Genomic DNA, 13742 nt, shown 5'->3' on the forward strand with positions numbered 1-13742 from the left:
AAAGTGCATTTGTCAAGCCTTTATTGAAAAAGCCCTCCTTTGATATCAGTTTACAGCAATTGTTTTCCTATTTCCACTTTACTATTTTTAGCTAAGATCATTGAGAGCATTGTGTTGTCTCAACTGAATAATTTCCTTGAAGACCATAATGTTTTAGACCAGTGGTTCCCAACCCTGTCCTGAGGACCTCTAGCCAGTCGGGTTTTCAGGATATCCACAATGAATAGACCAATTCCAATTTGGTTTCAGGAAATACCTCAGTACAGAGATATTATTATTGAACAGCTTCAACATTATTAGATGTGGGTTTGATAAGAATACTAGCTAGCTACATAATGGTTTTACTAGATATTACTGGCACCTTTGACAACCTTAATCATTCCATATTGTTTAACCACCTTTCTCAGATTGGAATTTCTGGGACAGTTTTGAACTGGTTTATATTACTTGTCGGACCATACTACACAGCAACATCATCTAAAGTACATAACATATCCACTGGTGTTTCATAAGGATCTGCTCTCTCGGCTACTTTGTTTAACTCTTATATGTCCCATTAGGCAAATTGCTAGCTGGTCTTGGAGTGATGTATCTGCTATATGCAGGCGGCATCCAATTATTTCTGTCTGTCTTGTTCTCTTGCTCCACCACTCAAAAACTGTTATCCATTTTGCTTGTCTTCATGGCTGATATATAATTTAGCTCTGAATGTGGACAAGACTGAAATTATTATCTTGAATCAATTTTCTTCTTCTTCTGACACTCCATCTGCTTTTGAGTTTGAAGGTTGAAGTTGCCCGTTTCATCTCAGATCCTTAATTTAGGGATCATTTTAGATCCTGAATTATCTATGAAACTTCATGTGAGAGCTTTGGTGAAGTCATCTTTGATCAAGCTCCATCTATTGCACAGACTAAAACTTCTGCTAGATGCTACTAATTTTCCAGATCGTTACAAGCATTGCTGCTTACTGAACTGCATTACTGCAATTCTTTGCTGATTGGTCTTCCCGTAACCAATTTGAGGGCAATACAAATTGTGCAGAATGCCGCAACAAGAATTTTGACTAGGAATTAAGTTATGTGAATATATAACACCTGTTCTTTGTATCCTGCATGATTGCTGGTTAAAAGGTGCATAAAGTATAAAGTGGCCATGATAATCCACTTCTTGTTAGCAACAGTATAGCTTCCCCAGATTAGTGCTACTTTACATATCTATGTTCCAACCTGTTCCTTGCAGTCAGCAAATACTGGTTTGTTTGAAGTTCCTTCCTTTCCTATGGTTTACCATGCAGATGCAAGAGAGCGAGTATTCTCCTATGCAGGTCTTACCTTGTGGAACACCTTCCCTGCCCACCTGAGATCTATCACTGATCCTGTTTTATTTAAAAAAGCATTAAAGACCTTCCTGTTTAAAAAAAAAAAGCATTTGGAGAACATGAAGTTACAGTTTTTTCTTGCGCTTTGCTAGCCCCATAAGCACTAAATCCGATTTTTTTTGAGCCTGTCATCCTTTGGTTCTGTATCATTATCTGATGTTTTTTTCTGTTGTTTGTTTTTTATTCTTTGTGTTTATCCTGAGAAATATTTTTATTTGTTTAGATTTTGGTCTCATTTTACTGTCTTTTGTTGTTTGGATTTTGCATGTTTTTATGTAATCTGCCTTAAACCATAGAACATGTCAAACCAAAATGTTTAAAGTAAATACATAAGTACCCTTTCCAACAGGACTAGGACTAGAAGGTACTCCATGAAGTTAATGGGTAGCACTTTTACAACAAATTGGAGAAAGTATTTTTTCACTCAGCGTACAATTAAACTGTGGAATATGTTGCCAGAGAACATGATGAAAGCAATTAGTGTAGCTGGGCTTTAAAAGATTTTGGACAAGTTCCTGGAGGAAAAGTCCATAAATCACTATTAGACATGTGGGCTTGGCTAAGCCAGTGCTTATCCTAGTTATAAGCAATAAGGATTGGGCCTATTCTTTGGGATCCTACTGGGTACTTGTGACCTTTATTGTCCACTGTCAGAGACAGGATGATGTGCTTGATGGATCTTTGGTCTGACCCAATATGGCATTTCTTATGTACATGGCTGATGCCAGGAGTTCAGGGGATTTTCAGGCAAGCAGCTTGAAGGATTAAAAAAAATGACAGCTATAATTATCTTATTGCCCCCAAGTGTAAGAAACAACTGGGTATTAACTATAGTAGATAAAAGCTTTTCCTTTGTTCTTTTACAAGTCTTGACTTCTCATCCCTGCATGGACATATATGCTACAATATTTTCAGATCTCTCATGCCTCATTGCAGAAAATGCATCCTATCAAACTGGTCAGAGTCTTATTTACCTTTGAAAGTCCATAGATTTATTTACCTTTGAAAATCCATAGTCTTATTTACCTTTGAAAATCCATAGATAAGTTAACTTAGTATGAGTGTAATTTTCAAAATCATTTATGCATATAAAATGGCTGTTCTAAAATTGACCTGGGCCCATTGCATGTAACCCAGTTTTGTATGTACTTTTATGCACACCGAAAAGAGACATTCCATGGGGGTGGAGTTGCAACCTACACACATAAGAGATAATTTTCAAAGCCTTATGCAGAGACTGCGCGCATAAAAGTAGTATGTACACATATATATATATATATATTATAAACCTCATGAGTATGTGCAACTTACAGTATCACATGTAAATTTTAGTGGGGGAAAAAGGATTGGTCTGGGGTATTCTGGTGCAAGTTTCTATTTTGTAAGAGGTATAAATGCTTACATTACTGAACTTGTTCAAACACTTTTCCACCTGCTAATTGACTCACACAATTGAGATCGTAATTGTCTTTTGGATAGGAGGTCTGGATGAACTGGTGGGGGTTCAGGGTGAAGTGCTAGAGGGTCCACGTGAACTGTTAAAGATCTAGGTGAACGCATGGCGATTCCAAGTACACGCATAACTATTTTCAGAACAGTGTACGTGCATACTTAAAATATATCTGCCTCAATGTTTAATTCTAAGTTCTGTGATGTTAAATGAAAGTGTGCAAATTAGATGAGCCTCCTGGTCCTTATCTCCCATCAGATTCTATATTTCACCTCAAACCTAATCTACAACAGCCTCTACTATTGTCATTCAGTCTCTCTCCTAATCATAACATATTGATGATAGTGCCTATATTGCTAGACAAATGTCAAATAGGCACAAAGTTGTTAAACATATCACATTTACTAAACCTTATTTTATATCCCTGTTACTGTTTTCTAATTTTCTCTTCTAGTTTCTCGACCTCCAAGCTCCCCAGAAGACTTGAAAGTCCTAACAGAGAATATGAATCACTTAAACGAGAGCTTCAGGGACATACAAATCAAACTGTTACATTTGTCTTTCAAGGGTGATGTTATGGAGAATATTTGGAAATTGCAGGACCTTTTCCAGAATCACTCAGACTGGTTGCTTCAGCTGACAGAGTCATTGCAGAGAACAGAAGAGAATCTTCAAAGCCTGCAGACCCTGGTTGTCAAAGCAGACACATTTGTCTCCAGCCTGGGAGACAAACTGAATCAATTGAATGACGCTCACCAATTAGAAATATACAGGCTGTCCACACAAATTAACAACACTGAAGTGCGCGTGCATCACCAGGATAGTCTTTTGAAGGACACGGCAACAAATGTGGGAGGCCTGTTTATGCAATTGATTGAGGTCAATGGTACCGTGAATGAAGTCAACAGAACTTTCTCATATGACATTGGCATCCACCACACAAGAATCCAAGATCTACAGATCCTAATAACAAATGCAACAGAGGATGCCAGGCACATGAGAAGGATTTATAACACTATGGAGCATGAGTTAAAAAATGAGATGGCTATTCTGAACAACGTAACAGAAGATCTTCGTCTGAAGGACTGGGAGCATTCAATAACACTGAAGAACATCTCTTTGATGCAGGGTAAGATTTCTGTTACCAAAATAATACTTATACTTTAGTACTTTTTATCTAAACAAGCTTCAAACACATCTGTCACACAGGGTCATTCACCAATTTGCGATAGGCCGTTATCGCGTGCGTTACAGAGTTATCACACGCGATAACGCCATAACGCACACGATAAACCGCCTATCGCAAATTGTGTATGCAAATTTAACATTAATGTAAAAATCGGCAGAGTGTGGGTGAGATAAATGTAAAATAGTGGGTAGTAGTGCTACATGGGATATCTATCACATGACAAAAGTAAAGGTTCACAAAAGGGAGCACAGAAAAGCACAGGACACCGCAATCAGAAATCACTAATATAAACTATCTCCTACCATCACCACAGCACCTACTCTCCTCTCCTCTGTAACACACCTCGACACACCCTCAAAGAGACAGCTGCAGGAAGCTGAATATATAACCTGCAAAATTAACAGCTGTGCGATGATGCAACGCGTTACGAGATGACACATGCAATGAAATTTCACCGCATGTGATAAAATGTTGCCGCGTGTGTTACTTTGCTATAGCCATCACATTATCCTAACCACACCCTTTTTTTATCGCGGGCGCTAGTTCTACTATATTTATAGCATTTTGATGAATCTAGGCCTAAGAGATGTGGAAGAAGGTAAGGAGAGAAAAGTAAAGAGGTGGCAATAGGGGATGGAAGAGCATGATTAGGGGTGACTGAAGGAGATGGGAAAGCTTAAAAGGGAATTTCTTCTTTCTGCGAGTTTAAGCTGTTGCTAAGCTCTATACCTGATCAAATGCTGCAACTAACAATAGTGAATCTATGTTGTTGACACTGAATGTCTGTTGTTAAAAGTCTGTTAATGTAACAAATGTGAGCAGCATTTTGAGACTGAATGAATAGTAATATGTTGCTTGGTACCACATGAATATTGAAAGATTATTCACATTAATATCAGACATAAACATATTACAAGTATAGATGAGCTGCCCTTATTTTTACATGGCTCCCTAGTTTCTTTTTAAGTCTAGACAGCTACGATTTGTCCACAGTTGCGTTATCAATATAGCATAATGGGTTGGTGTCATTGACACACTGAAGTGTCTGTAGATAAACTGTTGATCTGCTTGGTAGTGTGGTCAGCAATAGTAAAGCTACCATGTTGACACTTAGGGCCTAATTCAGTAAGAGGCCAATTTTCAAAAGAGAATTAAGCTCCTAACTTCACTAGCTAAATTTTGACCAATTGTTAATCTGATTTTCAACTGACTCTAGATGGCTGGATTTTCAGTTCAAAATCTACCTAGCAGGCTAAAACGTAATCAGCTAACCCCAGGATAATTATAGCGGAATGATGAGTCGCAAAAAATAAAAGTGGCGGGGAGATAGTGTGCACCCGACTGTATCACGGGGTGCATTTTCGTCCGCCGCAGTTGCAGCCATGGCGCACACTATCGCCCCCATACCGCCAATGGGAAAGGTGGTGTAATTGCCGGCGCTATTGCCGGCGATAATGTCTAAAACGTTATCACCGGCAGTGGTACCGGAATCAACATTTTTCTAACCCTGCCCTGACCCCTCCTCTTTCCCTCATTTAAATCTTAATGTCATGGTGCAATAGTTATTGCATGTGTTAGGGCGTTATCACGTGCAATAGTACCCTAACACGTGATAATGGCCCATCGTGTTTTAATGAATGACCCTGTAAGTTTTAGAACACTTGAGTCTGCCTGCCTAGTGCTAAAAAAATTAGTGCTAGCTGGATAGATTCTCTCCAATTTCCCTCCCCCCAACTCCAGAATATGAATGTGAGATGACAGTCCCTTTTTCCCTCTTTATGATCAAAACAATTGCAAGGCCAAGAGCTCACCTCCCCCATCCACCCAATCAAAAATGTAATGGCCAAGGTGTTCCTCAACCCCCACCTTCCCCTTCAGTAAACTTACTAATGCTGGTAATACACAGTGACTATTCCCTAAGTCTACTTGATTAATAGCAGTTTATTGGTTTCTCCTCCAGGAACCTGCCCAAACCTTTTTTAAATCCAGCTAAGCTAATAGCCTTAACCATATCCTCTGGCAATTAATTCCAGAGCTTGAGTGAAAAAGAATTTTCTCAGATTTTTTTTTAAATGTGCTACTTTCTAACTTCATGGAGTGCCCCCTAGTCCTTGTCTTATCTGAAAGAGTAACTAACTGATTCACATTTACCCATTCTATCCCTCTCATGATTTTATATACCTCTATCATATCCCCCCTTAGCCATCTTGTCTCCAAGCTGATCAGCCCTAACCTCTTTAGCCTTTTCTCATAGGGAAGCCATTTCATCCCCTTTATCATTTTGGTCGCCCTTCTCTGTACCTTCTCCAGTGCAACTATATCTTTTTCCTTAATATGAAACCTAATATTATGTAACTACAGCATGGGTTATTTTTTCCTATTTCATCACCTTGCACGTGTCCACATTAAATTTCATTTGCCATTTGGATGCCCCATCTTCAAGAATCAGTAGGTTCTCCTATAATTTATCACAATCAGCTTGTGATTTAACTACTCTGAATAATTTTGTGTCATCTGCAAATTTGATCACCTCACTCATCATTCCTCTTTCCAGATCATTTGTAATTAATATTAAAAAGCACCAGTCCAAGTACATATTCATGAGGCACTCCACTGTTTGCCTCTCACCACTGAGAAAACTGATAATTAAATCCTACTCTCTGTTTCCTGCCTTTTAAACAGTTTGCAATCCACAAAAGTACATTGCTTCCTATCCCATGACCTTTTAATATTCTTGGAAGCCACTCATGGGGGACTTTGTCAAATGCCTTCTGAAATTCTAAATACGCTACATCTACTGGCTCACCTTTATCCACCTGTGTATTAAACCCTTCAACAAAATATAGCTGATTTGTGAGGCAAGACTTCCTTTGGATAAATCCATGATGACTGTGTCCCATTAAACCATTTCTATCTATATGTTTTGTGATGTTGTTCTTATGAATAGTTTTCATGATTTTTCCCAGAACTGAACTCAGGATCACCGGTCTATAATTCTTGGATAACCCCTGGAGCCCTTTTTAAATATTGGGTTTAATTGACCACCTTCGAGTCTTCAGGTACAATGGATGATTTTAATGATAGGTTACAAATGACTAATAATAAATCTGAAATATTATTTTTTAGTTCTTTCAGAACCCTGGGGTATATATCATGTGTTCCATGTGATTGTCAATCTGATCTACTACATCTTTCAGGTTCACCGTGATTTGGTTCAGTTCATCTGACTCATCAGCCTTGAAAACTGTCTCTGGATCAGGTATCTTCCCAACATCCTCATTAGTAAATTTTGAAGCATAGATTTCATTTTGTCTTTCCACGATGACCTTATCTTCCCTAAGTGCTCATTTAAACCCTTCCTGGTTCGAATATCTTTTAAAAAGTGTTTATAAGTTTTTGCTTCTATAGCCAACTTATTTTCAAATTCTCTCATTCTATTTTATCAGTGTTTTACATTTAACTTGAACAGTGCTTATGCTTTTTCCTATTTTCTTCAGATGGATCCTTCCAGTTTTTGAAGGAAGTTCTTTTGGTTAAAATAGACTCTTTCACCTCTCCTTTTAACCAATCCAACAGTCATTTGGCCTTCCTTCCACCTTTCTTAATGCATGAAATACATCTGGACTGCGCTTCTAAGATGGTATTTTTAAACAATGTCAATGCCTGTTGTTCCCTCTTAAACTTTGTAGCTGCACCTTTCATTTTTTCCTATTTTTCTCATTTTATCAAAGTCTCCTTTTTGAAAGTTTAATGCTAGAGTTACTGATTGCCCCCTTCCAATCATTAATTCAAATTAGATCATGTTATGATTACTATTGTTAAGTGACCCCAACACAGTTTCCTCTCTCACCAAATCCTGCGTTCCACTAAGAATTAAATCTAAAATAGCTCCTTCTCTTGTAGGTTCCTGAATCAATTGCTCCATGAAGCACTTTATTTCTTCCAGGAACTTTACCTCTCTAGCATGTCCTGATGCTACATTTACCCAGTCAATATTAGGGTAAATGAAATCTCCCACTAATATTGTGCTGCCAAATTGGTTGGCTTTCCTAATTTCTCTTAGCATTTCAGTGTCCGTCTAATTTTGGCCAGGTGGATGATATAGTATACTGCTATCACTTTACTCTTTCCCAACACACATGGAATTTTTATACATAAACTTTCTACTTGGGATGTGAATCGTTTTTTGATGATTTAAAATATTGTCCGATATATTTTAAATCGTCAAAAATCATTAGAGCCGCGATACAATAACAATTCCCCCGATTTATCGTCAAAAAATCGTAAATCGGGGGAAGGGGGAGGGGAAGGGGGAGGGCGGGAAAACCGGCACACTAAAACAACCCTAAAACCCACCCCGACCCTTTAAAATAAATCCCCCACCCTCCCGAACCCCCCCAAAATGCCTTAAATTACCTGGGGTCCAGAGGAAGGGTCCCGGTGTGATCTTTTACTCTCGGACCTCGGACCTCCGTGCGTTGTAGAAACAAAATGGCACCGGCGCTACCTTTGACCTGTCATATGACAGGCCGGCGCCATTTTGTTTTTTTGTCCCCCGACATCAGGAGCGTAGGAGATCGCTCCCGGACCCCCGCTGGACCCCCAGGGACTTTTGGCCAGCTTGGGGGGGCCTCCTGACCCCCACAAGACTTGCCAAAAGTCCAGCGGGGGTCCGGAACGACCTCCTGCAGTCGAATCGTGTTGCCGAATGGCCGGCGCCATTTTGCACCGTACGGAAAAACGATTCGACTGCAGGAGGTCGTTCCGGACCCCGCTGGACTTTGGCAAGTCTTGTGGGGGTCAGGAGGCCCCCCCAAGCTGGCCAAAAGTCCCTGGGGGTCCAGCGGGGGTCCGGGAGCGATCTCCTATGCTCCTGACGTCGGGGGACAAAAAAACAAAATGGCGCTGGCCTGTCATATGACAGGTCAAAGGTAGCGCCGGCGCCATTTTGTTTCTACAACGCACGGAGGTCCGAGGTCCGAGAGTAAAAGATCACACCTCGACCCTTCCTCTGGACCCCAGGTAATTTAAGGCATTTTGGGGGGGTTCGGGAGGGTGGGGGATTTATTTTAAAGGGTCGGGTGGGTTTTAGGGATGTTTTAGTGTGCCGGTTTTTGATTTACACGATTTACACGATTTACACGATATTTAAAAAACCCAAACTGCGACGATCCGATTCCCTCCCCCTCCCAGCCGAAATCGATCGTTAAGACGATCGATCACACGATTCACATCTCTACTTTCTACTATGCATTTAGTCTCTTGCAGGATCTTTATCCTTTTGGACTCTATGCCATCCCAAACATAAAGCACCACCCCACCACCAAGTTGATCCACCCTATCATTGTGATATAATTTGTACCTGGGCATAGCACTATCCCATTGGTTATCCTCAATTCCACCAGGTCTCTGAGATGTCAGTTATGACTACCTATTCATTCACTGCTATACTCTCTCATTTCTTACTTCTTAGACTTCTGGCATTGGCATACAGACACTTCAAAGTATGTTTTTTGTATGAATTAACAACCTGCTTTTCAGTTGACAGGGATAATTTGGAATCTTTTAACTCAGGTGGTTCTTTACTTATAAGCACATGGACTACTTTTACTTCTATTTGAATCTCTCTGTTGGGATGCCCTAACTCTCCTGTTTCATTGGTATCCTTTGAAGATACCTCCCTCCAAACCATGCCCTCCTGAGCGATTGTCAGCTTTCCCCCTTATACTAGCTTAAAAGCTGCTCTATCTCCTTTTTAAAGGTTAGCACCAGCAGCCTGGTTCCTCCCTACATTGAAGCCAAAATGTTGCCCAGTTCATAACAAAACTGAATTATTCTTCCCTGAACCATCATCTCATCCATACACTGAGACTCCAGAGCTCTGCCTGTCTCTGGGGACCTGTGCGTGGAACAGGGAGTATTTCATAGACTGCTACCCTAGAGGTTCTGGATTTCAGCTTTCTATTTAAAAACCTAAATGTATCTTCGAGAACTTCTCTCCCACATCTTCCTGTGTCATTGTTGCCCACATCTACTAGAATATGTACTAGGACAGCTGGCTCATCTCCAGCACTGTCTAAATCCTATCTAGGTAATGCATGAGGTCTGCCACCTTCTCACCAGGGAGATAAGTTACTAGGCGATTCTCATGTCCACCAGCCACCCAGCTATCTACATTCCTAATAATTGAATCACAACTATGATGGCTGACCTAATCCTTCCCTCCTGGGCAGTAACCCTCGGAGACTTGTCCTTGGTGCAAGAGGACAATGTATTAACTGGAGAACAGGTCCTTACTACATGATCACTTCCTGTTACACCAGGGGGATGCCCTCTGACCAGGTGACCTTTTTCTTCCAAGGCAGCACTAAGGCTGCCAGACTGGAATTGGGACTTGGCTACTGTGTCCCTGAAGGTTTCTTTTATATATATCTCTGTCTGCCTCAGGTCTTCCAGGTCTGCCACTCTAGCCTCCAGATATCAGACTCATTCTCTGAGAATGTGGAGCACTTTGCACTGGGTGCACACATACAAACTCTCACCAATGGATAAAAAATCATACGTTTGAAACTAGATGCAAAAGACTGGAAGGCCCCAATCTTGCTGCCGGACTTCTGCCTTCATCTTAATTTTTTTGCGTTCTTATTTAAGTTTAGTTTGCTAGAGCGTAGAAATGCATAAATTAGAGTCATTTTAAATTTATTGTTGTCACTATTAATTTGGTAGTGATCTGCAATGGGATAATTAAACTCTTGGTAAGGGCTGGGGCAATCCTGTGTTTTAGATAAAAGCCTGATTGATTTTTAATGTGAAAATGTCTCTTGCCTATAAGTCAAAGGATGAGCTGGGGTAGGTGGGAGTTGGGCTGGGAGGGAGGGAAATACACTAGAATTACCTACCTTAGGCTTGCTTTCTATTACAGGCACATACATTCTAACACCACACCACTATTTTACCTCACCCAAAACTTTTTAAATCCTAAAATTTCTCAAAGTAATACTCACCAATACTCTTCAGGGACAGACTGACCATTTGGGCAATAGGGCAGTTCCAAAGGAGCCATAATAGGGGTCCACAACAGTAGGGGAAACATGTGCCCACTGTCCCCTAACCTTGATAGGTAGTAAGGGGCCAATCACACTTATTGGCTAGGGGCCCAGATCACTGTCAGTTCTCCCCTGCTTGTGGACCCCAAAACTTAATTCCCAAGTCTCAGAGTGATTCTCACTGATCACTACTTGCTGAATCCTATTTATTAAAAAGAATGGAACCATGCCAAGACTGTTTCCCTGTTCAAGTGTAACCCTCTCTTTTGGGAACTCCCAGAATACAGTGGCATAACAGTAGTCCCTGGGCCACTCACATTCCCAACTCTCCTTCTCTTCTTGTTTTCACTGTCCATTGCCCCAGATGACAGGGTTCTTCTGGCAGGGAGAAGGAGAGATATCCAGGACCCAAGACTCACTGAAGTTTGGACAATGTCACATAGTCTTTCAGTCTCTTTTTTGGGTACTTTCACGTATATACTCACACTTGGGACATCCTTGCTTCAGAGCACCTGTGACTTTGAAGAAAGACGCTGGACACTCTGGTTGGGTGTTCAACAAAAATGTACTGCAACAAAAAATACTTTAAAGTCAATTTCATAACAAAAATGTTTCAGATAATCTTCATATAATAATAAACATTCCAAAGTGCCTTTTTCCCAGCTGAGTCATTGTCTCTTTGGATGGCAAACATTAGGAAAACCCCACAACCTTTAGTGGTAGAGAGAGTAGGCTCCTAGCATGGCTGGGATCTCCTGTCCCTTTCCCTGATGAAAGAAAACTTGGGCTTTAGGTGGGCAAGACCCAAAAAGATGTTCAGAATCAAAAAAATCTCTCTCCTCTAAGTAGGCAGGAACTGGTGGCCAAAATGTCCTCCCAAAGCAACTGGAACAAAACTCTCTACCAAAAAACTTCTTTCCTCTTCTATCTGGTTACTGCTGTCTCTTCTTTAATTGGATGGAGAGAGTCACAGCCCCTTCCTGACCTCACAAGGAGCAGGGGGGGTGGAATTCCCCTTAGGCAGGCACAGGATCTGAAATAAAAATATAAACAGCTCTTTCAGTTTTTCTCTTCACTCTCCCAGACAACCCTTCTTCATCTGTGGATATATTGGCAAGGAAAGAGTCTGCTTCCCCTGGTACAGTCCATGGGGGCCTAATTTGGGGAACACCTCAACTTTCCCACTTTCTAAACACTTTAACTCAAAGAAAAAGAAAACCACACTGCTCCACATCCACCAGCTGGTTTCATAGAGCATGGCTGACCAATCCAGACAAACCTTAGTGGAGGATGCCTGAAGGGTTTACTGCTAGGGACAATTTAGAAAGTGAAAGACTTAAGTGATCCCTCACACGGGTATCTTGTAAATTTGCTTGTTCCTGCATAGCTCCTAATCACCATCCAGGGGCCCTTTTCGCCTATCAGTGGACTCTCAATCTTGCCACAAGACTTCCATCTCAAGCGGCACCTCTTAGACCGGTAGGACTTTGTCCCTGCCCCTTTGTGACATCATCTCGGGCGTTGGGCTAAGAGGCACAGTGGGACACTGGAGTCATCCATCTGCTTGTGCCTGCCCAGCTCCTACTGACCATCTTGGAGCCATTTTTGCCTTTCAGCGGATTCTCAATTTTGCCACAAGCCTTCCATCTCGAGCAGCACCTCTTAGCCTGGTTGGATTTTGGCCCCGCCCCTTGTGAAGCCCCTTTGGTGCCAGGCTAAGAGGCACACTGTGAAGCCAGAGGCGCTATGCGCCGAAATAACGCAAAAGAGAGGCCCACCCCATTGTTCGCCCTTTCATGTGAGCTGAGACAAGAAGTAATTTTGGGTGAATTGATCATTACATGTTTGTTACCATAACAATAACTTTCACTGTTTTGGGTTTTAATATGCATATCTTAGTAGTTACAGGCTATGGTAAACATGGTGAACTATCTCACAATCATAGACAAGTCAATCATAACTCGGTTTGATGTTTGTGTCAAATTATTCTCGGACCACATTCCGTCATAGTAGCTGCATCTACACTGTCGATTATACCATATGATCAGTCTGATAAAAAAAAAAAAAAAAGGTCCTGGTTATTTACAATCTCAGTCAAGCATGTAAACCAGACTGTTTATTAATCAGTGAATCGTACTTTTGGAAGCTGATAGAGGTATGCAGAGGTTAAAAAAATGTGGTTTTGCTCCATGAATTTAATTTTGTTTAATGTTTAATTCATTTCATTTGTTTAAAAAAACAAATCAAACAGAGGCTGGGGTCATTGGGCCCAATCCGGAGGTATGGTCCTAAGGCCTGGGCTTCATCCCAAGCTCACATTTGATGCAGGGGCCATATACTGATGCCTGGGCCTTAGTCTGGGCTGGAGTCGGGACCCAGGCCTGACGCCTGGGCCCGACCTAGGCCAAAGCCCAGGATGGATGCCGGGGCCAAGTTTTGAGCCGGTCTCGGCCCAGGCCAGATATTAGTTCACAGCATGGAGGATGGGTCTCAATACCTGAACCTCAGCCTAGGTCAGAGCCCGTGCCTAGGGCTGATGCAAAGGCCAGTCCAGAGTCAGGCTGAGGCCCCGAGGCCAGAGCACTGATTGCATAGGTCTTCTTCTTGTCTTTCATCTACAAATGATGCCGTCTGCTAGAACATTGCCGTACAGTAAAATGGCATCCTCTGCTGAGG

The 13742-nt window shown here is 41.4% G+C and overlaps 1 protein-coding gene across 1 annotated transcript in view; it reads left to right on the forward strand.

Moving 5' to 3' along the window:
* Positions 1-13742, forward strand: part of SCARA5 (scavenger receptor class A member 5) — a 590798-nt gene that overhangs the window by 258226 nt on the left and 318830 nt on the right. Inside the window, exon 4 of the mRNA XM_029596225.1 lies at positions 3286-3960. Coding sequence (XP_029452085.1) covers positions 3286-3960 — 675 coding nt within the window. The remainder of the gene's footprint in view (positions 1-3285; positions 3961-13742) is intronic.

The sequence above is a fragment of the Rhinatrema bivittatum genome, chromosome 3 (assembly GCF_901001135.1).
Source record: "Rhinatrema bivittatum chromosome 3, aRhiBiv1.1, whole genome shotgun sequence".
NCBI classification, from domain to species: domain Eukaryota; kingdom Metazoa; phylum Chordata; class Amphibia; order Gymnophiona; family Rhinatrematidae; genus Rhinatrema; species Rhinatrema bivittatum.